Here is a 27,810-nt window from a genome sequence, read left to right as displayed (position 1 = left end):
CTTGTGCATCCTTCAGTCTGGATTAGTAAAGTAAAAATTAGCGAGGTTTTACTGAGCTATTTGTGCACAGCATGGGACTATTTAATAACGTATTGCATACTTATGAATATATAGAGAGAGATTTTTTTGAAACAAGGAACTCTTTATTAAAGATTACAGAAATGTATTGTAGGGCCAGATCCTCACCTGGTAGAAATGGAGACAGCTCCAATGGCTTCAACACACAGAGGGCTTCAATGGGTTCACATCAGCAGAGGATCTGATCCATTAATGCTCTTGGTCATTCTGTCATCGTTAGAAGGCTGGACTCTTTCCTAGCTCAAGATAGAGCCCCAGAATGTCCCTCCCTTCCTCTCCAATTTTGCAGCTGAATTCCAGCTGTCTCTACATATAGCATATACAGTAAATTATAGTGTAATTATAGCATAGCACAATTCAACATGTGAAGCTCTCACACTGAATAACAAGCAATTAGGTGTGTATGTGGGGGAACAACCAAAACAGAGTTTGATTGGGATGGAGAACTTTTCAAACTCCACTGGGAAAGGGATTATTATCTCAGCACGTACCGTCAACTCCAAGGCTTCGTTCAGTAGGCCATTGCGTTTGCTGTGAAGATAAGCACTGGAACTGCCTGTTTTGGCCACTCGTATCCTTGCAAGCCGGGCTTTCTGTGAAGAGAAGCAAGATTTATTTACATATTTTTATTTTTACACACCAAGCCAACTGTTCTGTGTCTACTAAAAAAGGGGGAAAAGAAAATACAAAGTTTTCATGGAACCTGAAAAGTCAGAGACACAAAAATACAAGGAATTTATGGCTAGGAGAAAAATCAGCATCCAGCACAACCTATGCACTTCCTATCTGCACCCCAGATTTAAAACTCAACTGATGGAGATTAAGGAAATCTGAGGACTCCAGGCATTACCAGAATTGACCTCTCACAACCTATTAAACGCCTCCCCTTTAAAATGCCTAGTGGTTTTTTTGTGTAATTTGGGTGTCCAATGGGAGACACCAACCTCTCACATGTTCATGCCTCTGACATGGGAGGACACTGGCAGGGAAGACTATGCATGTTACGTGTGTGTATGTATTTATCACGTGGAACGCAGATGTGTGTGTGACAGAGAGAGAAGTTTCAATAATTGGTACTGATTGTGCATGCAACTCATCTATGCTCCATTTCTCCCACTTGCTTGCATGTGAAATTCCTCTGTTAAGTCTGATCTTCTAGACTGTAAGCGCTTCGTGGCATAGAATGTCATTTACTATATCTTTGGGCAGCACCTAGAACAATAAGCCCTCACCTGGTTGAAGACTCTAGGTGTAGCTACTATACAAATGGTTAATAATAGGAGACCGAAACAAGAAAAATATATATTGGGGCAGATCACGAATTTGGCATAGATTAATAATTGGAAATACTAATTTATCTATCTATCTATCTATCTATCTAATCCTTTGAAACAGTAAAAACCACCTTGTTTGTTCCTTTTCTCCTCCTCCAGCAACAGTGCATATTTATTAACTTGGATATATGGTAACAGAAGAACAATTGTCTCTGGAAAAAATGCCCTCCTAGATACACAAAACAAAACAAAACAAAACCAAAAAGCCCACTCTGCAGCAACAAATAAGCAATTTGGAAAGAAGGAAAAAATCTATTTAGCTAATGCTTGGTTTTTTTATAATTAGCTACCCCAGCCTGTGCTGTTCTTATCTATCTTCTAGTTAGAGGACTGAACTAAATTATAGAAAAGTGGTATAGACTAATGTAAGCATATAAAGTCTTAGTTAGCTTCTGTTGTATTGATAATTCAATGTTTATCACCCAAGCTCCATTAAAGGTAAATATATGAAATAATTACCACTATAAAAATTATATTGTGTTGTGTTTTAAAATAGTGCATAATCTTTTAAATAATACAGAATGGTAGGTTTTCCTTTCTAATTACTGGTGGTTAATGGACACACACTATAGCAAAAGTAGAGCCAAGAGATAAATATCCATGATGGGTCCATAGTGCATAATGATTCCGGAAAGTGTATTCCCATATATGCATGAGTGACTCAAGCACTCTACATTTGAAAGATTTGCTTAACCTACTGGACTTTAATTCATGCACGCACTTTTAACAATAAAGCTCAGAGTCAATGGGTGAAATTCTGGATCCACTGAAATCAATGGTAAAACTGCCATTACCTTAGACGGGACATGGATTTCACCCAGTATTGTAAGGCAGGCCCTAGGAACGTGCACCACAGGCCGACAGCAGGTTAGTTCACAATGTGTAATTTGACACCAGCAGAGCATTTAAAAATGACAGTGTGGGTGGGTGAGGTTTTGTGGCCTGCAACGTGATGGTTCCCCCTGGCCTTAAAGTCTCTGAGTCTAGGATGTTCCCTCTTTACTGGGTATTTTTCCTTTTCCTGTCCTGTTAATAGTTGTAATGACTGTAACAATGACAGCTGCACTGAGTGCTGTGGAAATCTTTGCAGGAATTGTATGACTTGGGCAGGAGAGAGAAGGCAGGAGAACTGGGTAGTCGCTGACCAGTGCGCACTGTGCTGAAACATGCTTCTTGCTGATGCTACCACACTTTTCCCTGGTGCAAATCTGAATTGGATTCGGGGGTGAGCCTGACTGAAAGCAACAGTTCCACACAACTTAGAAGTTCAATAAATCTCTCCTCCTACAAATGTGGCAGGCATGTTCAAGTGGATATTACCACTGCTGAGTCATTGCACTGGATCACCGGACCAGTCCTGTTTCATGGAGTCCTTGCACCTGCATTCCACAAAGTTATTTCACATACAGTAAACCTGCATGCCGCTTTGTACATTCTCCTGACCTTTCATGTCGGATCTAGTGTATCCCTCCCCTAAAGTTTGGCCCAGTGATCTCTGTCTTTACACTGAGAAATTGATGATGATTACAGAGGACTTATTTCCTCTGTGCTCCTGACAAAATGCCAGTTCCTTTACTGCAGGAAGTTCAAGAGTCCCCAGTACTTTCTTCTCAGATACAGCACAGAAGGTTCCACCAGCATCTTCTGTCGCTATCAGTATCAGTTCAGTTATTTGTTAAAGTGGATTCAGTCTTAGGCTCCTGTGATGAGCATTATTCCCTTTGCCTCCAGGCTAGCAGGAGATCAAATATTAATAGCTGTACTCCACATGGACTGCGGATGGTTTGTCTCTGAGAATCCGTTCGCTCTTCCTCCCTGAAACAGGGCCACAAGCTAACTAAATAATTAAGCCCCATGGCTTTCAGAGTTTGGAACAGATGTTGTTATTTAAAAGATCTTTAGATGGGTATAAAACATTGCTGGGAAAGAGTGGTGATTTAAACCTATTTTTGTAATCTGTGAGTGAGGAAAGCAAATAGTGTCCAAGAGCAGACCACAAAGGACAGTCATGAAGGTGGATGTGCTTTTGTGTGCATGTGTTTCTGTTTGTGTATGTGTATTTGGGTGAAATTCACTTCTGGGCAGAGGCAAAAGGCCTGTCCATCACTTAAGTCCCATATGAGCCCTACATTCCTGAAGGTTGAACAGGATGTGGGAGTCCGAGCATGACTGAGCTCAGTCCTTGTACAGACTCTGTGCACAGGAGTAAATTTCACCCTGTTATCACTTGTGGTCAGATTCTGTACTGATTTACACCCTGTGCGACCCCACTGCGGTCAGACCTAGGCTAGGTTTTCATTTAGCCAAACTGGGACTGAGCACTAATTGTGATTCATGATTCGGGATGGAAACCAGGATGCACCTGGTGCTGTTGCATGGAATTAGGTGAAATGGGACATTGCAGGTGAATTTTACATTGATCTGTTGGGTTCAGTCAACCCTGAAACTTAAAGCAAAATCCAGAGGTTGCAAAATTCATCTGGACAAGCGCCTAAAAATGTTCATGTGAATCACTGCCCGTCTTCACACAGCTCCAGGCAGCCCTACAGTCTCCATCACTAGGTAACATCCAGGCTGCTCCCTCCTGCCCAGATTTACTTAAAAAAGCAAAACAAAACCCAGCCTCGTTCCTCTGAGTGTCTCACCAGGCACACGAGCAGCCAGGAAATGTGAATGCCCTGACTCTGGCATCCAGCTGAGCTGTGCTCAGTGTTGGACCCAGCAGAGGTGGAGACAAGCCCGTGAAGTCTCATGGCTGCTCTAATCTATGCAAGGTAGCAATGATCCTGCAGCTGTCATTGCACTGACTAGGGGGTTGCTGGAGCACAATGAGTTCCAGTCAGCAACCCAGCACAGGCCCTCAATGGCAGCTTTATGTCCCCCTTGTTCCCCTTTATGTCCCATCAGTGCAAGGACCAGGATTCAATCTTAAACAATACCAAACCAAATGCACTAAAAGGATCACTTCAGCCCAGCCACACCGTCCCCACTCTGCCCACTCCACAAGCAACCCTGAGTAAATGGACGACCTGGCTGTTTGCTTGGAAGACCAACAGGCGTAGGCTCTGTCAGACCAAGTGGGGAAGTGAATTCCAGGATCAATGACTTTCCACTGAGGACACCACGCACCAGCCCTCGGACATACAGGTCTAGACCCTCGTCCTGCGTTCTTGCATCCGTGCAGAACCTCAGGTGACTTCACGGATTTAGGTTTGCTTTCAAGTGCAGCTTTTGTCATATCCTATTTTAAAGACTATTGGGCTTGGCTGCATCATCCCAGACCCACGCTTGCAGGTTGCTCCTTCGGTGAGCAGTCTAATAGGCACAGAGGAGTGGAGGATCATGTGTTTTGGTTGGGCTGTTGGTAATGCCTTTAGGAAGAGTACATTCCTTCCAAATCTTACTTGCTCTAATGACTCACAAAGGGCAATAAGGCAGGGCCTGAGCTCGCTATTTCTGAATATCGTCTGTCTCTGCACAGATATAGCTGAAAAGGAAAGAAAAAAGCAGCCCCCAGTGTGTGTGTGAGCGTGGAGGTGGTAGGGAGAGTTGCTAGGAAACCACAGGAGCTCCATGTGCATATTACCAAATCTGGAAGATAATTCATTTGAAATAATAAGAATAATATGACAGCAATTTGCACATTAAGAGCATTAAATTTGGCTCACTTAGCCTCCATTTGTCTCAGAGATCAGACTGAAAGGCAGGTGTCAGTAAAGATGCGGCTCCTGTCCGAGCCCCTGCCGTTTCAAGATGCAATGTGGCAGAATCTAGCAGCACAGAATGAGCAGGGAGGACACTGAGACTTTCCTAAAACACCGGGTGTGGGCTGCTCAGATGTCATGGTGAGGAGGGCGATGGATCTAGAGAGAGAAACAAGCCCTACATTATGGCAATGCTCCTGTAGTCACCTTCCTACATTGTCCATTGGGAACTGTAATGGAAGCTCAAGAGGACCTGGAGCATATCCTGTCCCAAGACAGAGTGTCTCGTCTTCTATCTCAGCACTAGGCAGTGTGCAAGGCACAGGTGCTATAGACCAAGAGACACTCTTACAGGATGGCAGGACTAGGAACTACTTATTGGTTGTTGTTGATTTCTATGTATTTCTAAGGGAGAGTGATTTTATTGTTGGTTTATCTGGTTATAGTCTCTGACATCATTTCTTACTTGCCAGATACCTGCGGCCCTCCAGATTTTCTGTGCCCCTGATTTGGAAGACACTTTCCTCTTCAGAGTATGGCTTGAAGTACAATACCCTGGGGTCTAAAAGAAATCTCTTTTACAGCATTGGCATAATCAATTGTGTCTTTTGTAACCACCCCAAAGAAGCAGAGGATGGCAAGTCTTGTGTGCAAGAGTCCTACATCTACTCCTGCTCCTTCCCCACTGGGCTGGGAGCTGTTATGAGCATTATCCATCCCATATAATGTTATCAGCTAAAATCACACTAAGAGCGTTCTTGGCAGAAAATACTAATACGCTGGATAATTAACAATGGCTTCCCATATTTCCCCCTCTAAATAATTAATGGTTTGAATATCTGTAGCACTCTTAGTGTCTGCTCTAGTCAGTACTGCATTGCACTACTTGCACAACAATTAAAAAAAACATTCTTGTATCTGAAAGGAAACCATCATCAAAGATAACCAACTGAAAGCTTTTATGATTTGGCTTTCTAGTTTCACAGTACAATATCAAAGCCCTTCAGTAAGGGCCAGTATATGCTTGAGGATCTATAGTTCTGCTCCACAGCTCTTTAAAGTACAAGTTAGGCTTGTTATATGCATTCTAGATAAAAACTCTAAGCTTGCTCTTTGCATATGGAAAAATGTAACAAACAAGATTAGGGATTTAGAAAGCAGTGGCTTTTGCAACCCCAACTCTAGGATCAGAGTTGGAGACAGAAAGGAAGTGCTTTCTTGTATTCCTTTTATTATCTTCAACAGTTCTTAAAATGGTCTGAGTCTTCAACAACATTCAGATCCATCCTTTATCATTTAAAGCAAAAGAAATTTGCCAGAGACTTCACATCTCCTTCTTAGCTGGAGCCCAGAGTGCATATGGAACTCTGGAAAGATAATGGGCCAGATCCTTAGCTAGTGTAAATCAGCATGGTTCCAATAACTTCACCTGAGGCTCTGACCTACTGTTGTCATTTTTCCTTTGCAGCTGGAAAATAGAGCACTGTGAAAAAAAAATAAGGAAAGAAACCAAGAAATTCAAGGAAGCTACTGCATTTGAAGTGGAGTGCACAACACTGATTATCTGTTCTAGTTAGGATGCTGAGAAGCTGACATAACACCTTAAATGAAGCTTGGAAACAAGCTGGACTGCGACGTTATGAATTGCTCTTGTTACATGCATTGAGAGGAATAATAACTATTTAAAAAGCAAATGTCCCATGTAATAATATCCAGTTATTATCATGCCAATCTTGGATACATCTCGATGTTGTAACAAGCAGGCAGTGCTATTATAACAAAGTGATGAAGAGGACATTGTATTTTCTACAAATCACATTCCTGTTGTTCAAACTCTTTTTCTTCGGGAAAAAATGGAATTTTCCTATGAACGCCTCAAATCTTTACATTAAAACAGCTTTCGAGTCAGTTTTAAATATTCATTCTTTATTGCTTTGGGTGAACTATAGTAGAGCTGCATTTGGAAATTAAATTGTATAGAGCTCATTATACTCCTATATAATTTGATAGGGCTACTTAAAACCAGATCTTTATTGTATTTTGGGTCCCTCTTCATTGCTTTCCACAGATGAAAGATTTCCCTCCATTCCTTTGTGATTCTTTTAATCTTATCTTACCCTTGGTCCTATTAAAGCAACAGATCATCATATCAAATGCAGTGTATCGTTTAATCTTTTCCAACACAAAAGGACATGCAATCTATTTATAGAACAATACACAGAATATGGAATTTAATGGGCCTCAGCTTCTCCACTAAGCATAGAATGACTGATTAGACAGATTTCAGTGCCTTTAACATATGGAACTTAAACATTTGTCTGCAGTTATATGGTGATATTTCTTGTTTCATTCAGGGCTACACAAGAATCTTAATAAATCAGGGCTGGATTCTGCCGTGCATATTTACATTGCGTAGTATCTGACTTCTTGAATAGTGGCATTAATGGACTATTCAAGGAGTAAGACACTATTTTGCATGAACTTGGGTGTCAGAATCTGTCCCCAAGCAGAGATACTTTTTACTTAATAAATGTCTTCTAAAGAAGAGCTCCATGCTTTGCTGCATTATTAATAGAGAAGCCGCTGCATTCCTTCTCCCATCAGGACGACTGAAGGTTCTGCACCACATTAACACGCACAGGACAATGAATATGTGTTTGTGAGTGATTTCTCTCTCTGCCTGTCTTTCTGTATCGTGCTTCTATAAATTCTTTCACACAAATCACAAACCTAGTTAATACCTATACACCATTCAAAGAAATGGGAATAGTAACAGGATTCTGTATGTTCTTGCATGCCTGCTTAGTAGACCTGATATCTGACCACTAATTAATTATGTAGGTTTTATGGGTGCTTATGAAATGTGGTCATAATCACATTCTATAGGGCTTGACTCTGCTTAGACCTTACATGAGAGCGCAGAGAAGGTGGAGAGAAAGCAGTAAGGACCTTCCTTTGTGCAGCCCAAGGCTGGGTGGAATTGCAGGCACTGTGCTCCTGAAAGACCCTAACTCCTTTCCAGGGGTGCAGGGCACCCCAAAAGAAGCATGCGGAGCACAGAGTAGGTGGTAGAGCCATGGTGTCACCTCCCTACCCATTGGTCAGCAGAGTTAAGGTGAAAATGCTGCAACTCAGTGAGGGGTGTAGCCGCTGGTTGCAAGTAAACTGAAAGAGTTGGGGAACATTTATTGCTGCAGCTATGGGGCATGCTGCAAGCCGTGCTCCCTCACTTCTCTTCACTTCAACCTTTGGGTGAGGCAGCGTGCCACTCCGCTGCCTCCAGGGCTCTGCCAGTGTGGGCTCTGCTCACGGGGCAGGACCCAGCCCACGCAGAGCGAGCATCTCTGCAAGGCAAATGGCACCCGTCGGCAAGCTTTGTTTTTGTCTTTCTTTCCCCCTGGCTGAGACAGGGCACCTGATGAAGCCAAGCAGAAAAGAAAGAGGGGTTTTCTGAGAACTGAACTCCAGAACATGAGTTTGTGCCTCAGCCCTGTAACTATGGCAACAGATTTAAAATATGTCTGTGTGCAGAGTTATCCAGACATCCAACCTTCTCACTTAAGGAACCAAACCCAAACTCCAAATCTCCAGTTGGCTTTTGTTGTCCTCAATGACAAAATCTTTATTTTTAGAAATGCTGGTTGTGTTATCATTTCTTTGGTGACAAGGTCTTTTTCACTTCCACATCTCCATTCCTCCCAAAATAGCTTCCCAATGAATCGGTGTCATGCGATATCTTAACCTCATCCCATGGGAGGCAGGAAAAGAGTTTATAATAACATTCCTCCAGGACAGTTGCCCACCACATACAACCACTGGGCCTGGCTGAAGGAAGATGTGGAATGGCAAAGGGGATTCTAAGAAGAGCATGCACTGGAGAGGTCTGATGCAGCCTGCCCTAGGGATCAGAGCTTTCCCCTCTGGGGCCACACCCTCCCTGGAAGAAACAGACGTGGAATGATTGACCCTTTGGCTGGACAAAGCTACCCCTTCCTTATTTAACGGAGGATTCACGAACTGGGAGAAACCCTGGCTGACCCTCTTGGGGGTGCCCAGTTTGTGTGCTTAGCTGGTAGTGCTGGCTGTTGTGGGAATGCTACAAAAAAGAGGGACAGCTGTACAAATGTGGACAGCTAATTGAAAGAGCACCTTGTACTGGCAGATAAGAATTGTTCCTGTGTCTGTAGGTCCATCAGCGTAGGTGCTGTTCACTACAAATGGCATCTCTCGTTTCTGCCTCTCTTCCCAGAGACGCTCTGTCTCTTACCTTCGCCTTCCAAAGGGGAAATGGCTGCAATCCCTGCCCTGTGGCCACATTCAATTATAGCAGGTAAAGGGTCCTGAAAGATGGATCCTTTCGGAGTATGCGCGTTTGGCACGCCCTGCGTCCTCATAATAGCAGCAGTAAAAAAGTGGCCACGGCCAGCCTCCTGTGCTTTGCTGAATATCCAGGGAGAAACCTGCCTCCCGTTCTGCATGCGCAGCGTTCAGCTCCCTCTAATTGGTCAGCAGAAAGCAATAGGGTTGTCATGGTTACTTGTTTCTCTGCCCCTTGTTTTTGCATTCCAGCATTGTTACATGTTCTTATCAGAATGGCTCCTAATTGTCCTGACTCAATAGCTAACTAGCTCGTGCTTCTTATGTGGACTAAAATGAACTGGCTGCCGGATTATGCAGCTAGTGGACAAGATGCAGAATTGCATCTTTATTATTATTTTTGTTTAGAGCTAATGTTGAGTTAGGTCTCAACAGTTACACTTAACTGAAGAACAGGTGGCTCGAATTATCATCACGCAACAGCCTGCATAGTAAACAGAAGAGTTTTGCTTTGCCATGATAAAGCAGATAGCTGGGTAAATATTTCCTAAGGAGCAATTTCTCCAATGAATTTAGCATCTTCTGCTTGTGGAGCACTCACAAGCAGATGACAATATCCCCAAATGACGATTATGATGTCTTATTTATCTTACTGTCGCACCTAGCTCCCCCAGTCCAAGCACATAGGAGCCCCACTGTGCTAGGTGCTGTACAAACACAAAACAAAAAGACAGTCCCTGCTGCATTACTAGAGCTCTGTTCCAGACTCCTCAGCACTTTCAGTCGAGCATGCTGCAAGTGGCTTTTCGTGACAAGACCCAAGCCGTTTCAGATTCGGTTTGTTTAGACACCTGAGACGGAGCCGACAACTTCAGCCGTTACAAATCCTCCCAACCATGTTGCATAATTAGCTGTCCGGGCGGAGCATTCCAGGCCCAGCACTGCATCCCCACAGTTGGCAGAGAGAAGACCCTTTCACGTGGGTGTCCAAGGACCCACCGAAGGAGAGTGGAGTTTTGTAACGGTGCTTCCGTGTCACAGCCTACAACCCCGTAATGAGTGACAGTACGAATCTGCAACAGATGTGCAGTGCCTCCTGGATGAGCAAAGTAATGACTTGAAATATGCCTTGGGCCATCAGTGGGAACAGGGTCAATGTTCTAGTGTGTGCACGTAAGCCGGAGACTGAGCTTTTCAGCTCTGGTTCACCAATTTGAATCCTCCCCTCTGAGGGTGGGTTAAGGACCTCTAAGTGTCTTATGGTCCCAGAGAGCAGGAGTTTGAACTAGAGATGGCTGGAAAATGCTACCTCTTTTTAAAACATTCAAAGGAAATTAGAATCATCTGACATTTGTTGCTGATTTTTTTTGACAATCAGAAAAACGTTTTACTTTTTTAAATGTTCCAATAGTTTTCCGTGTTTTCCCTCTCCCTTACGTTCCCTTCCATCCACTGAGGAGGAGGGAGATAAAAAAGGGGGAAAATATTGTAAAAAATCAAAATGCTGATTTTTGTTTTGTTTTGTTTGTTTTTCGGTATAAAACTGAAAAATGTTAACCAAAATGAAAATTTTCAAGAAAAACCTTCATTTCAGCTGGAAAGCAATTTTTGTTGTGGTTGAAAAGACGTCAACCATCTCTAGCTTTAACCTTATTTCTTCCCTTCTGCAATTTACCTCTTTCTTTTAAGTGGTCCTTAAATCACCGTTCCCTGTCCTCTCTACCCTGATGGAACTGAGCAGAGCTCTGCTAATTCCTCTCTTGCTTAGCCAGATTGTTTCAATGTTGGCTTCTTCTGGCTTTCTCCCTTCTTTGCTCTGGAGGGTGACCATGTGTCCCAGGGCATCCCGCTCCAAGTCAGTCAAAAAAATGAGACAAGCACGTTGAAAATTTCAAACCTCTTTGGCAGCAAATCACTTATGCTAATTTTATCTCTGTTGACAGATGTGTCCGACATCTTTCTCAGGGGTAAAATGATGCCATAAATCTAGTGTTAAATATTCTCTTCATCATCATCATCATCACTCTTCATCTTCTCTTCTATGTTCCGTCACATTTTCCGTGCCTCCGGGAGTGAGGGCGGAAGGCAGGGAACAAGCTGTTTCTAACATGCCTCTCAAGAAGAAAATAACAAAAACAAAACAGTCGGAAGGACATTTATTTCTGACTTCTCCTTGTGTTGCCTTGATTCCTTTAAAAACATTTTAAACACAGCTACTTCTTTGGCCCTTTCCACAGACTCAAGGCTGCTCATGCAAAAACATTCTCAAGTGAATAACCGACCCTGTATCTCTTTCCACCTCATCGACTCCTATCTAAAAAGAGATTGTTTCTTCCTTTTCCCTTTATTCCTCTTTCTCTTGGTCATGTGATTGAATGCTTTAATTCATCTGCCAGACAATGTGCCCCCATTTCACTGCTTTTCCCAATTTATTCTCTAAACATTTTGATTGCATGGAATGTTCAGTCCTGCAAAGCACCTTGGGATATAGTTTTATGTGAGAACTGCTCTAGAAAATGAATTCCTGGTGCACAGTACTTCCCCTTATCTACATTTGGGTGTTTAGTCCTTTGCTAGATGCTCATAATGGAACAAGCAGGCTTTCAAAGATGCTACAATACATTTCCTGAGCTTATAGAGTCAAAACGCTGTAAGCAAAGGCCCCTGACTAATAAATGAAACACACTAAACTAGAATACTCAACAACACACTTACCGAAGGCCTGCAATCCCTTGAAGGTTTGTGGAAACTCCGTAATTGCTGAAATTTTGTATTTAGGTGGATGTGGACAATTTCAGGTTAGCTCATGTGAAATGCTGCACTAGAGCCAGGCTAATTGTTTTGAGATTATCAGCCATTTTAATATCTTTGTTCACTTAGCAAATTTAACCATTATATCATAAATAGGCTTTAACACTGTTGCTCACAGAATACTTTAGCATCTGAGTATTTACACTTCTCCCTCATCCTGTGTGTGTGTGTGTGTGTGTGTGTGTATGTGTGGAGGCATTTCTTTGCAGAAATCCCCTCATCCCGTCAGTCAGATTTCCCCCCCTGCTGTGTTGGAAGAGCTCCAAGAGCCCTCTTGGGATGCAGCCTGAGCCCCTGTCGTCTGTAGTCGCAAGCAAAGATTTGGCACAGCTAGCCTGGGGAAAACTCATTTTGCCAAACTCCGAGCCCCAGGGACAGCTCTAGAGATCTGACTGCAGGAGGCAAGCCAGCAAAAGTCTGCCGACATCAGTCACGCACTCCCACCCAAAGGCGTTACTGCGTGTTGTACTGTCTACAGTTATCCTCCCCGTGTGGGGGGCTAAGTGCAGCAGCTGCGCCAAGGTTATCCAGAATGACTTCCAAAGTATGCCTCTTTAGCACAGGGGCAGAGCTTCAGGGACAGCCAGTGAGACATGCCGGGCTCAGATTCCTGCCCATCGCAATCCTACTGGCTGATCCCGAGTACTGCTGGCTATCACCAGACCTGCCAGGCCACACCGTGTTGCCAGCTGCTCGGCTTTTAGGGGGGTTTGGCCGGAGTACTGCAGCCCAGTGGCAACACGGGCTGCATGACGAATGCTGCAAATCAGACATTTTCTGCAGCATTTCCTCCCCTCTTCCCTCTGCCACCTCACCTGTGAGAGCACTGAAGAGCTGGAGACCCGTGCGTCTTCCACACTGCGGTGGGAGCTGTTTTGCGAAGAGTGCGGAAGACCCTCTGCAGTGAGATGACTGCAGAGTGGAGGGGCAAGTCACGGTATATTTTTTTTTTATGGGCTAATATGCTTAGGAACCGGCTTAGGCACTTCTAGAGCCCACAGAGACTGGCTGGGCTGTGCACAGGTGTGTAACCTGAGAGCGGTGCTCAGGCAGGCCTGTTTGCCAGCAGTGCAGAGGATGCTGTGCGTGGTGTGGTCTGAAGTGGATTTGTTAGAACAGAGTCCAGTCTGTTTTGTTTAAAAAGTGGAAACACTAACCAGGCTCCACATTCGCCTTGCAAAACTGGCTGCAGGCCGACTAGCCAAGAGCCCCAAATACCAACTGGCCAAGCAATTCCCTTTGAAAGGCAATGACAAATCAACCGACCAACGGCAAAAGCCCTTTCGAGTCTCTGTGGCTGGCTGCGCTGGACTTTACAAAAATAAAAGAAACCCTGAGTGAAAACCACAGGACTCCTAGCGTCGCAGACACGAGGGCACTGACACTGTGTGACCAGGAAACTGCTGAGTGTGGCAATGCCTCTTAGCTATTACAAGCAAGACACGTGTGATACAATACAAGAGCCCTGAGAAGATGGGGCTGAATCACTTAGCCCGTGGAAGGGCTCGCTGAGGGCAGGTCTGGCCAGTGTCTACAAATACTTGGGTATGAAGGTTAGGGTTAGTCACAGCAGTAAATGGGAAGGGGAAATGAGAAGAAGTGGTCCTAAATTTACAAACAGAGGGTCCCATCTCACAGCCCCTATTCCCTAGCATTGCCCTCTTGGGATATAAGGGCTGTGGGACCCCCATAATCCATGGCAGCCTGCAGAATTCCCAAACCCAGGTCTGGTCTGGAGCAGTGCGGACTTCAAGGGGATTTGCAGGCGCACCATGCCTCTCAGAATCAGGCCCCAAGTTCATAACCAGCTAATTCGGCGGTGTCCAGACTTCCTGCTACGGTTTGTTGCCAGCACTTCAGTCTCTCTGGGATATGACGCTGGAGCCAAGGGGCTTGATGCTGCCATAATTAGTTGGACTGTAATTGCAGCCGCTTGGGGAGATCTCTGCTCTTAGAAGCGAGGAGAGGACTGTGCATAATTAAACAGCCTCTTCAAAACTCTTTAATGCACAAAACCCTTCCATTCCTTTTCATTGACACTGACACCCTCCAGTGCCATTACTGGCAGCAATAGGCACCTCCTGTATTTACTCAACACAATGTCTATCCAATTAACGTACAATGAACTTTCTTATGCTCTGTGAGCATGCAGGCAGCACCAGACTTGGTACAAACAACTACCTCCAGCCCCCTCCCTCAGCTTTTCTGCAGCCTGGTCCCAGTAAATGAAAAAGACCAATAGAATAAACTAACTTTGTTTGCTATGCTTAAAAGAATCTTTCCAGCTCAATGAGGCGTCTGAGCTGGTTATTTTTAAAGCAGGACGATTTAATTGACACAAAGGACAAATGCCAATGTCCCCAGGAGATGAAGGAGAAACAAGGCCTCCCACAACACTTTGAAAAACATTTTGTTTAGAAGCCGTTCTGCCGATAAAGCCAATATTGTCTGTGGGGTTTTGTTGCCTTCCTCACTGTTTTTGTGCCCACTTGTGGCATTTGTGTGAAGACAGGAGCTTTGTTGCTAATGAGGTCTCACCTACTTTTCCTCTTGAAGAGATCAGGCTAAATTGTCACTGACACCCAGGAAGGAGAAATGCCAGAAATCTCTCAAGAAAAAGTTATCTCAAGATGTCTGGATCGTTCACATGAGCTCTGCAAAGGCATCCAAACCTTTGGAAGCTTAACTGAATTGAACCTACTCTCAAAAATCTTAACTATTCTATTCAGGTTCTTACACAGCCCTCATCACTGTAGTATCTGTGGCATAACATGACTAACATCTGTCACATAAGGTTCCTTCTTTCTCTCTTCCTTTCCCCAAAGGGAAACTGTGTGGGGTTCTGAGGATTTTTTTAAGGGCCTCAGATTAAGAACATAAGAATGGCCATAGTGGGTCAGACCAATGGTCCATCTAGCCCCGCATCCTGTCTTCTGACTGTGGCCAATGTCTGATGCTTCGGAAGTAATAACAGAACAGGGCAATTATCAAGTGATTCATCCCTTGTCCTTTACTCCCAGTTTCTGGCAGTCAGTGGCTTAGGGTTTGCACCCCTGACCATCTTGGCTAATAGCCATTGATGGAGCTATTCTCCATGAATTTATCTAATTCTTTTTTGAACCCAGTTATAGTTTTGGCCTTCACAACATCCCCTGGCAACAAGTTCCAGAGGTTGACTGTGTGCTGTGTGAGAAAGTACATCCTTTTGCTTGTGTTAAACCTGCTGCCTATTAATTTCATTGGGCGATGCCTGCCAGAATACATACTGGTGCTGAGTCTCTTCACACAACATGGCCCGCAGAGGAGTTACTACTGATTTACACTGCAGGGTGCTTTAGACCATTTGCAATCCTCATTCTTGCTGCTCTAGAGAGACCACATCAGATACGTGTTCGTGCCTATTCTTCGCACTGCACCCATGCCATCATAAGTACAGACTGACTCTTAAATGAGGGAGATGCTAATATTGATCTGAACTGGAGAGCCACTTCATCGTTGAATCTTTCATATATTCTAATTCTCAGACTCAAAGGCATTTGTGACATTCACTCAGGAGCAGCACTGCATCAATGTCAGGAAGAAGTTCCATTCTTAAAATATCACTCAAAAATAAACACTCCCCGCCCCTCTCGAGTTGACCAAAATGAACCTTGTCAGAAATGATCAATTCATCTCCCACTGAGGCTGACCTAGTCTTTGCTGCACACCAGAGGACAGAATTTGACAACACTGCACAATGCATTAAGATTGCCAGATCTCTGTGTAATTAATTCTCTTGTAATACAGTTTGGGGGAAGAGCAATTTATCTTTGAGGTGTTTAAACTGACGATGGGTATGGGGTTTTTTGTCTCCTCTTTAAAGCAAAATTTTGTCTGTTTGTTTTTCAAGGACGTGTGTTGATTTTAATAAACATCTGCAAATATTTGCTCATGCCATTTAATTTTTCCCCTTCTTAGGCCAATACCTTCTGAGTAGCAACAACAGCTGGGATTTAGCATATGATAAAGTAGGGAGGCATAAGTGCTGCTGAATGCCTTCCCAATTCCCAACTTTCTGACATAATGCAACTGCACCTAGAGCTCAAATTAAACTGGAGAACTCAGGTTCAATCTCACTCTTATCCTTCTATCTCTGCATCTATTTGAATGTCACATTCAGCCAAATATGACATGCTCACGTTATTTCTCCCTTTATCACAGCTCATTAGATGACCCAAGTCTAAGTCATACATTCAGCTGCATTTATCTCTAGTTTTAGGAGCCTGCACATTGAAATTCTTTTGAGCAAAACTGCAAAGGCTGGGGAAATTGGGAAGAGAATTTAGAGCCATGGTCTGAATATTAAGTTGGGGACTAGGAAGGGGGAGTATCTAGCTGCTGACAGAGAGATTTTTCTGTTTATGGGTCAGATGTTTCGCTATGGCTTTTCTCTACTGGATGCAGCAGAGTGGCCGTGCCCTTATTCCCAGACTAGCTTTACACCTGTCCTAACCTTGCTGTAGTTTAGAGCCGCCTTGGGGCTGTCCTAAAATGTGCCAGCTGGTAACACTGACCTCCTGAGAATAGCCAGGGTTTGGTAGCACTCCAGCCAGGCCTACCCCTTTCAAAAGGTTCATTAAACCAGGAAGAAACCATTTCTAGATCCAGATTTTAAAATGTATTTATGTTCTGTAACAGTTGTGCTTCCTGCCATAGACTGAAGTTCTTTTAAAGCATCTATAATCACTGACACACTCAAAATATTTACCATGCTGGTGACAGACGGAGAAAAGAGAGAGAACCCAATGCGTATTTAGCACAGCAGAAACCTAGGAAATGCATTTGTGCTGTTTCACCCCCAAAATGCCATCTTTGCTCCATAAAGGGAACAGTTTATGACAGCCCTTATGTCGGTGCACAGGGCTAGTGAGCGTGCAAGGAACTTTATCCCGCCCCTCCTTGCAAGACTCACCAGATACCAGACATAGTTACACTCCCTGTACTCAGGGAAGCATCAGAATTGTTACCTTGCTGTATCCCTCCGTGGGCAAGGAGGAGGCAATGCCTACCCGCCACCCTTCCTTCCTTCCACTAACCCATGTTAGAGAGTGGTCTTACCAGGGGCATGGGGATGTAGGATGCATGCCCTAAGGATGATGCAGAGTAGACAACTTGAGGAAGAATTGTTCTACTGAGTCATGTTATTTCTCTCAGCCTGCAGGGGTGGTATAGTCTGCAGCACCCCACACTCCACCCAGTGGCTTAACTGTTCCTAAAGTGATAATCGCTTGGGGGGAGGGGCCATTGTTGTGTTATATATTCTGTTTTCTTACCCGGAAAATAGATTCACTCAATTCACTTTTTATAGCAAGGCAGACTTCCCTAAAGTGGGGCTGAGTTTTCCATCTGCACAGCACAGAGAGAGGAACTGCATTCTCAGTCGACTATCTCCAGACCGTTCTGCTTGTTCTCAGATGCTGTAGCGAGGAGCCGTAGTGCCACCCCTTGGGATCCCACGGTGAGACTGTATCTCTGGCAGTCTGTCTTCAGGACAAGTCACCCTACTTCTAAAGCTCTTATTCGTAGCTCCCAAGGAACCTTCCCTTCTCTGCCAAGCCGTCTCGCTCTCACCCTCTCTGTGGGCAGTCCCTTTTCTCCCCCATGCCTGCTGCCTCTTGACTTCACATCTCAAACCTGCTTGACCAGATGTCCCAATTTTATAGGGACAGTCCTGATATTTGGGTTTTTTCCTTACAAAGGCACCCATTACCTCCAACCCCCTCTCCTGATTTTTCTCACTTGCTAGCTGGTTACTCTACTCCTGGCTGACCACATGAAATGTTCTTGCTTAGTCATGCATTTCCAGTGCCACTTGCTCTGTCTCTCCTCTTTCATGTCCTCCTGCAATATACTCTAGCTACAGTTAAGTGACAAGCTTGCTCTTTGGGACACGTTACTCCTTCACCTCCCTGTACTTCTATTTTCCTATCTGTAAAATGGGGGTAATGCGGCTTACCTCCTTTATAAAGTTCTTTGGGATTACAGATAAAAAGAGCGGTTACTATTATGAGATGGGGCCAGAGGTTTAACCATTATTCAATTGTTCAACAAAGGGGATTTTGTGTTGGATTTTAAAAGGGGATTTTAGTGCTTGAGGAAGGTGGGAAGATTGACAGTTCTAGAGCCTGAAATCCTATCAGAACAGACACAAAACAGGAGGCAGTTTTGCAAGCTCACCATACGTACTTCTTGGCTGGAGAAGATGGGCAGTGTGAGTGGGTCCGTGAGGAAGTCTGGACAGCTGGAATTCTGGGCGATCTCAGAGAAGAGAGTTTTCCATCCATGATTCCACAATATGTTTCAATACGGATCCAGAGTGCATTAAGTGCATCAAAGAAATCCTTGGGAACTGGGCACCCAAATCCATTAGGAGCTTTTGAAAAGCCAAGACTTATTACCCATATCTCTTCCTTACCCGGGCCGTTTTAAGACCTTCGTAGGCCCTAGGCACATTTGCCTTCATAGGCCCCCTGACCAAAATAACTAATTTGATTTTAAGCTATTAATAAATAGTTTTTTAAATAAAAATAAAATAATTATATATAAAAAATGTTTTCGTAGGCCCTGAAAGTTTCATAGGCCTTAGGCACTGTGCCTATTGTGACTAATGGATAATATGGCCCTGTTCCTTACCCATATCTGTGCTTTCTAAATTGCTGTGGGATTCCTTGTACATCACAAACTCTATTCAAAATCAAATAATTTCCTAAATTCATCTCTGATTGTAAGTGAGATGCTGGAGTACGTACATGTTTTATTTATTTTTCCTACAGCTCAGTCTAGATTTTGTTCATTTCCATTTGTGTTTCCTTTATGTGTTTATAAAACTCGTATTTCATACTATATTGCTCTTTGTTCATTATTGCAGGAGAAATTCATCTCGTTACAGCTCTTGTTGCAATGGCTGTCACTTGGACTTATCAACAGACACTTCAGTGCTTAATAGCTTTGCTTCAGTCTCTTCTGGAAAAGACAAGGAGGTGCCTGGGTGCTATTAAAGCTAGTAAGAAGAAAGTCAATTACTGAATATTTGTCTCTAAAGGATAAAAAAAATACCAGTCAGCCCTATCACCAGTTGTTATTTTATTTTCAGATTTGCTGCCGGGATCATTGTTTAACATTCCCTTTCTGTAACACGATTCAGCTGGACCTTTGCAGTGTCAGATACTCGAGACTAAGGCCTGGTCTTCAGCTAAAATTTAGGCCAACCGTGCTACATTGTTCAGGGCTGTGAAAAATGTCAAGCCCTGTGCAATGCAGTTAGGTCAGACAAACCCCCCTGTAAACAGAGCTACATCAACAGAAGAATTCTTCCATCAGCCCAGCCACCACCTCTCGGAAAGGTGGGTTTACGGTAGTAACGGAAAAACCGCTGCCATCTCTGTAGTAAACGTTGACACTACAACATGACAGTAGCAGCGCTTGAAGTGTAGACATACACTGAATGTAAATACTCTGTCTTGGTCACAATATCCTTACAACTTACCGGGCGTAGTTCTCCCCTGCCCGCCTCTTAGTGTGATCATTTACGCCTGTGTAATGTAAGTACAAAGGTGGGGTGTAGAACACCATCAGCTCGGAACGGTAGCTCTGCAGACACGCTGTGAAGAGTGATGGTATGCAGTTGTGAAAGGATGAGAGGTGCCCAGGAGACAAAGGCTCTGGTTCTTCACTCACTCGTGCTAGTTTTAAACCAGCATTACTTCATGGACTTCAGTAGAGAGATTCCTGATTTACACCAGAGGAAGCAAGTGAAGAGCCAGGCTCAATCCCTCTGGTAAAATGTGGCCCACGTGCTGAGAGGGTTTGAGAATGGAACGTGTGCACAGGTGAGATAGATGTTATTGGCTTTTCTCTCCCCTCAGTTGTGTTGTTTCCTGAGCAGTTCCTGTGATGCTCAGCTCCAGAATAGAGACACAACTGCAGCTCCTCTGTTGTATCACAGACCCATTTGGTTACTTGTCGCTATCGCTGGGATTGGAAGCTGGCCCGTGGGTGTCTCTTTGCTGTCATTTGTGTCTCATTTGAAAATTCTTTCACTCTTCCTTCACCACAGGTGGTTTGATAGTAAAATTATTCCACTATTAAATATAAACTTGTTTTGTGTGCGGATGGTTCTGTATCCATAACAACATTCATTCATCCCCAGGGGCACATGTGCCTCTGCTACCTAAAGCATTTGCGTCTTTTTCACTAGTACTTAGGGACAGATTTAGGTTGGTGAGTAGCTTGATTTTATATATGATTAAACGTCACAGAGATTGAACAGGGGGCTATAAGGAAGCAGCACTGGAACAGTGACGTGATCTCAGTCACACATAACCATCATGAAATCTGCTTTCAGATTAATGAATTCATTCCTCTCTAAGAAATGTCTATGAATATCAAGACTGGAACATAGTCTAACTTCACAATTGCAGCTACGCAGCCATAGTGTTGTAGTGTAGGCACTTACTACAGTGCTGGTAAGGGTTTTCCATTGCTGCAGTAAATCCATCCCCTCAAGAGGCAGTAGTAGGTTGATGGAAGACACCAAGCAGCGTCTAAACTGGGGCTTAGGTTGGCTTAACCACATCTCTCAGGTGTGAATTTTTCACACCCCCAAGTGACATAGCTAGGTCGATCTAAATGTTAAGTGTAGACTGGGCCTTTGTCTCTAGTAGCTAGAAAAATCTGATTCTGCAATCCTGGCTCTAATATAATTTGGCAGGTCCAAAATGAAGAGTGCGACACATCTGTTAAGTTTTTGCACTGCATGTATCGGTATATCACTACTGGTAACAACTGTTCAACCTCTGGAATAGTCGATAAACCTCAGAAATTCTCAGGAGCTGCTGGCTATGGCCAGCATTTAATTCTGTATTATAAGCAGTGGCTTTTTAGTATTTTTATTTTTTTAAAAAGCTCTAACATGTTAAGACTTCAAAGGGATCACACAGCCAAAAGGGAAAATAACTCCTGAAAAGATAAAAAATAAGGAGGTACATTTCTTTAATCACAGTGGAACCAGGCTGGTGTTTTATAAAGGGCTACAATGGAAACTCCATTGCTTCAGACATTTAAAACAAGACTGGACAAAAATATATTGTAGTGAACTAGATTGTGCGTCGGTAGATAAGAGCAGATGAGTGTGTTTATGTAGGTGTAAGTAAATGCGCATGTGTGTAGATGTAGGTAAGGGGTGTGGGTATGTGTACCACTGCCCCTACTGGATAGAAACAGAAGTGTCAATTGTGTGTTACCTGACTTACACACAATGATTTTGAGAGTCTCCTTTAGCTTAAGTAGAAGCAAGTTGGGCTTTTGGAGCAGAAGACAGGGTATTCTCTCCTTGTTTTTTCCATAAAGGCCCCAATGGTCATGCTGTGTGACACAGGGACAACAGTTGTTGCAATATTGTAGGGAATAATCCTTCCCCTGGGGGGGAATGGTCTAGGTGATCTCGCTCTGTGATTTGTGCGTGTCTTTTCTTCTTCCCTTAATGCGAGGAGTTCCCATGTCGCGCCTGTGGTGCTAGTTGTAGTGGTACTACGAGTAAAGCAATATCACCATTAATGCTGCATGACGGTGAACTACGCAGGCTATTGGTGGGAGGTGCTGTTTGGTATAAATGGGACTTACCTTTTGTGCTCTTCGCTTGTCGGCTCTCTGATTTTGATGATAAATGCGGCTGAAGTTGGAAACAATAACTGGGACAGGCAGAGCAATGACCAGCACCCCGCTCAGCGAGCAAATGGAGCCAAAGATCTTCCCAGCAATCGTCTTGGGCACCATGTCTCCATAACTAGAGGGAAACAAAGACAAAAAGAGGGCCCGCTCCTTTAGACAAAACCAAACGATGCCAAGAGCTGGTGTAATTTCACTGAGCACGCAGACAAACTGAAAGGCCAAGCTAGACCATAAATTCCAATAGCCAACAACAGCACTTGGTGCATTTCATCCCTTAAAATCCTACTACTACTTGCACAGGAGAAGTTTCACTGGATTCAAAGAGGTTGTCTTGATCGTATCCAAAGTCTGGCCCTGTACAGGAACCTTCCCAAAAACTGAGAACAGCCTCCACTTGGCCCCCAATGGATATATAGCCCAAAACTATAACTGGAGTTTTCAAAAGGACTGGATCATTTTAGGTCAAAAACTAAAGAAAGCAGCAATCTCATGTCATGGTTTAAGTACAAGATGATCATTACAGACATCAGGAAGATGTTACCTTACATTGTGCAGCATTACGCTATTGGCTAGCTGCATTATGGTTTGGATTTGCTATTCCTTTGTTTGTCTGTAGTACAGGTGTTGGCCAGGGCCGAAGGCAGGATGCTAGACAGGATGAACCAATTATCTGAATCTGTGTAGCAAATCATATGCAACTGACCTGATTTACCACCTCTTTTACACAGTTACACAGGTGTCACTCTACTGAGTGGAGTTACCCCGATTTGCACCATCCTAGGTCAGAAGAGAATTAGGCCCTTTGACTCCAACAACTGTCAGAAAAGCTATGTTTTAGAGCTCTGTGAAATGACTGAAACACCAAGCCAGGCCTGCTTCTGGACTTACCTTACAAATTCAAAACTGAGCTCCTGTTGAATGGACTTTGCTTATACTTAACTTCCCCATTGTTGTTCCTTAACCTTAGATGTATATATATTCCCCCAATCTGATTTCTATTCCTTACATCTGATGAAGTGGGTTACAGCCCACGAAAGTTTATGCCTGCAGAAATTAAATCTGTTAGTCTTTAAACTGCTACAGAACTCTCGTTGCTTTTGTTCATTGAAGGATTTGCTGAGGGTTGATAAGGTAACCCAAGGTAACCCTGGGTTGATGTTTATATTTACATAAAAACCCAGATGGCACTCCTGATCTCACATATATTCAGAAAGTTTGGATTAATTCAAATCCCAAAATAAATGAGAAACTCAGGCTTGTGAAACAAACTGAAAAATATTCAAACAAAACTCAGCGAACTCAGACTACTGAGTTCTGCAGAACTCTCTTTTCATTAACAATTTTATTTTGCATTTTGAATAATGTCCGTATAAGCAGAGATAAAATAATCCCCTTCATTTTTATACTAATTGAAAATCATGTTGATTTAACTTCTTTAGATTTCACATGACAAAATCTACCACAGAGCAAAGTGCTACTTTACTGCTGTTTGTGTTTTTATTTTGCATCTTGCAAAAGCTTTCTGCTGTATTTTATACCTAAACCGAGCACTATCTTTCTGTGGAGAAATCCTCAGTGCTTAGACTCGTGGTTACTCACTAGTGCAATAAGAAGAAGCCTGGCTGTTATTCCCTGCGGGAACAAACAGTACAGTAACTGCTGGTGACTGGCCACCCTGGTTCACTGAATGCCATGTTATAGTGAAGGGAGCGCACTATAGTGAAGGTCATTGGGATTTTGAATTCTACAGTTTAGCCTGACACAATTGCATCACACGTGATTGGCTCTCTTAATTCCAGGTGACTGCCCCATCTCCCGTGATTCCTCCATAGCACAGCACAACTTATCGCAGTTTGGAACTCTAATGGGGTGCCAGCTGTTGGCAGTGCTAAAGCAACTGCCCTGCTCGTAGCAGATGCAGTGGTGATCTCTGCGGGAGGCGGGTGTCCATGTCCCGCGCAGTCTGGCTCTAGAAGTGGGTTCAGTGCTTTCTTCTGCAAATGACTGTCTATGGCAGAGATGGGAACTGACTCCTGCTCCCGTGAGTTCCAATCCAGCACCTTCAGCCCAGGACCATCCTCTTCATATATAAAAAAAGGTTCAGCTTTGTCCCCAGCTGGGGTTACACAAGGAAAGCTACACTTAGAGCATCACCATCCACGCCCCTGTGCTGATGGGTGAGTAGAAAAAATGCCTGACTGGATGCAGTAACATGATATAAATTTGGGTTCTCGCTTGGGCTCTGACCCTGCCAAGTGCTGAGAGCTCAGAACTCCCAGCCCCAAGCCCCTGCTGTTTTTTAAAAAACTTGTTCTCCCTTGCCTGCTCGCCTGTGCTTTGCTTATTGCCTCTCTTTAGCAGTGTGCCGGTCCAGGCGCCAATCCGGCAGTAGTGGGTCTCTGGATGGAATGCAGAGTGCTTGGTGTAGCACAGACATGACTTGCTATTCCAGTCCATTACAACAGCCTAGCCACGAGGGTGCTTGAGGCTCCCTCGTGCACTTTCTTTCCATGCTGAAAGGTGCATAGGCCCTTGGGCCCAACATCTGATATAAAAGATCATGACAAGATCTTCTCTGTGCTACTGCACTCCTTTGTCTGCAGAAAAAGGCTCTGTTTAAGGCATGGAGGCGCAAGTGACTGCAGCCTTCCACGTTCCTGTAGCATTTAAAGTTTTCTGAATTTTCTGTAATTGTCTCACACGACTGACTGAAGTTTAATGAACCACGCAGAGGCCTTTTTCTGGATTCACCTACAGTCAGTGCACGAAAGCCCCATGCGATGCCTTTAATCAATAAAACATTCTTTGTCTATTAACTTTTTAGACACTGCCTTATACAAAGATAGTTTAAAGGCCCTTGTTAAGCAATAACCTCTTCTGCCTCATCTGATGCTGTCAAGATTCTTTTTTTGCTCTTTCCCGGCTGCCCCTGGACGCAGTAGGACTGCAAATTAATCATACGCCTCAAACATGACCTGGCTGACCTGCGGCATAGAGACAGCCCTTCTTCACATTTGCAGAAGATGTAGTAACTGCCTGGCGCATGTTCCATTTTGATGAGTTCGGTTTAGTATGTTCATGTACAGAGATTGCGAGCTGTCCGGTTACTCAGGACTTCAAAGGAAGTGCTATAAAACAATACTGTAAAAAAGGGCCAGATCAGCATACTGTGTGGAGAAGGAGCTTGCTTGAGTTATTTATATCTTGACTTGGGCAAACACTAGGAAATATACTGTAAGGAGAAATTCTGCATGGGATGGAGTAGGCTGGATTAGAATGAGATTTAGTAGGTCTACTGAAACGCTGACTCCTGTGTGCATCTACATTGCAAAATTACCTGGGCACAGAATTTTGTTGAATTCAGCCCTCTGTGTTTGCATGGTACTTTCCATGCAAATATAGAGAAGTTACTGGGATTTGGTATCTTGCAATATAAAGTGATACTGATAACCAAAAAAGTCCAAGCTAACTCAACAAGTTGCTCTCCTTTCCCCTCTCGATCCCCTTTTCTTCCTCTCCCCTCTCAGTCCCTTACCTTTCTGCTCTTCTTACTTTTTTTTTCCTGTTCTTCCCTTATTTTGGGTGATTTTTTTCAATAAAATATAAGTTAAAAAAACAAAACAAAAAACAGACAGAAAGGAAAAGGAGAAGCTGGGATTTTTTTTAACTCTGCATTGAACTGAATAAGAACCAACAAAGTAGCAAAAAGAACTTAAACTTTTCTTTAACAATCAGCAGCCTAGAAATGGTTAATCTATTCATTAAAACACCCGAGTAGCCATCCGACAAGGTCATGCATTGTTGCAACAATGTTCAAACCCACACCTTCATTTAATTCACTAATTAATTCTAGAGAAAGAGCAATGCTGTGAGGCTGCAAGAAGGAGCAGTTCATGGAAACTGGTGGAGCTGCTCTATGATTGAAATCACTTCTAGGTGAATCTCTCTGTGTTTAGTAAAAGCTTAGCATGCATCCACTATATCTAGGTGGGTGCTCCATTACACAACATCCTCCCACTGCAACCAAAGGAGAAGTTCTCCTTTTGTGTTGTTGTTGTTTTTTTTTTTTTTACTGCTGTGCCAGCCCTTCCAAAGTGATTTTAAGCAGCATCATTTGGAATAAATCAAGCATCTCTGGGCTCACATATGGAGCTTGCGCCCAACATTCCAGGTTGGGACCGTGATGCAAAGCACATTTTAATGACAGAGCACTTGTACCTTTTAGAGGTGTGAATAAAGCAAGGCGAGACATTGTGCATTCTGATATAATTTCTGTGTCTCTGGGGAAGTGAGACAGGTGCTGAAGAGGCTAAGGAGGACTCAGCTTGCAGTTATGAAATGCTCAACCTATTCCAGAGGATAACCAGTGGTCAAACATTAGCTTACGCTGCAGCAGCTGCTCTGCATGTTACAAGATTTCAGACTGCTGTAAGGACGTGTGAGCTGCCAGAGGTGATTTTGAATCGCCAAGGGAGAGCTTATAACCACCATAGCAACTAAAATTTCTAATAGATGCAACCAAAACATGTGTAGACAATGCGGGGTTAAGTACAGCAGCTGAATAGTGGTGATGCAATAACATACATAAATATTTGCCTATTATTATTTAAAGTGCATTTAGTGTTCGAGAAAGCTGCCAAAGAGTGCCCCGGAGACTGACTTCATCTAGCTACTGAACAGGTTCTAAATGGCATCGACTTTGCCACCATTAAATAAACATCACAAACTTCTGTGAGGTTCATAGGGGATCTACTGAGATCGTTTCACCAGTGCGTATGCCTCTGGAATGCAGCAGATGCTCAAAACTCCACAGCAACAGTGAAGGGGGAGGAAGTGGAGAGGAATACAATCTCCAAATTAAATGGGTGTAGAAATTTCAGGAGGTAGAATATAGTTACTTGAGTGGGAATACAGCCAGACACAAGAATTAACAGCCATATCTCCTGCAGAAAAGATTCCTATAGGACCTTCAATGAACACAAGAATCGTGGTTTTATATCCTGACTGAATTATGGTACCTCCACCAACGTACACTATAGCGGGGCTTACTGTTGATTTTGAGTAAAGCTCATATTGTGATTTAGTATTGACTCAGCAGAAAGAGAGATCCCTACAGTGTCACAACAGGTCCTACACAGTTTGTACTAGTCTCCTGCCTTAGCACGGTCCCCATTCCATCTTGCTTAGCTTATATAAGGCTTGACATGGATCTTAGTACATGATGGTCTGTCTATAAGATATGACATGCGATAATAATAACAATTAATAAACATGTTATTAATGAAATGATATAGCTTAATAACTTTGCATCATAATTGAGCCACTGTTTTGTATATACAAGCCGAGATAAAAATGATATGGTTGGTACCCAGGTTTTCATATTGTAGTTCATACATTTGTTTTTTGAAGAGTTAGTGTCCTTGTCCACACTAACTCTTCAAAAAAACAAGTAAGTGGATGAACTGCAATATGATTTCCTTTTGATTGTGTATGGTGCAGTCCAGAATACAGAGAAGGTTATGCCAGAGACCTGTAAACCTTCATTTCCCAAAGGATTTGCAGTGCAGATGACCTCATGTTTTTGGGATTTGGCATTCTGTAAAGCAGCTGCAGCTACAAAAAAAAAACAAAAGAAAAACCTTCATATTTTCTCACACGTCACAGTCAATTTACTATCAACAATGCAGTTGTTTGTTTATTTGGCATTACCAGAGGGCCATAAATGTACCATTGGCAAACGAGGAACACTCACTGCTGCTCCCTTATTCTTCAGGGTAGAGAACAATGAATAAATACTCTGAATGGCAAAGCCATGTAGTTACTTCTGAACTGCTGGTGACGTGGTTAATGTGTGTGTT

The 27,810-nt window shown here is 43.4% G+C and overlaps 1 protein-coding gene across 2 annotated transcripts in view; it reads right to left on the bottom strand.

Moving 5' to 3' along the window:
* The window catches only part of KCND3 (potassium voltage-gated channel subfamily D member 3), a 201,059-nt gene that overhangs the window by 17,628 nt on the left and 155,621 nt on the right, over positions 1–27,810 (bottom strand). For both annotated transcript variants that reach the window (XM_067558806.1, XM_067558807.1), the window contains exons 2-3: positions 21,905–22,067; positions 570–671 (exon numbers count right to left, since the gene is read on the bottom strand). In XM_067558806.1, coding sequence (XP_067414907.1) covers positions 570–671; positions 21,905–22,067 — 265 coding nt within the window. The remainder of the gene's footprint in view (positions 1–569; positions 672–21,904; positions 22,068–27,810) is intronic.

This window comes from Emydura macquarii, unplaced genomic scaffold, assembly GCF_026122565.2.
Source record: "Emydura macquarii macquarii isolate MOO-44397 ecotype Brisbane River unplaced genomic scaffold, CSIRO-AGI_Emac_v2 contig_2184, whole genome shotgun sequence".
Taxonomy (NCBI): Eukaryota; Metazoa; Chordata; order Testudines; family Chelidae; genus Emydura; species Emydura macquarii.
Note: the sequence above shows the minus strand (reverse complement) of the source record. Positions and strands in the feature narration are given on the sequence as shown.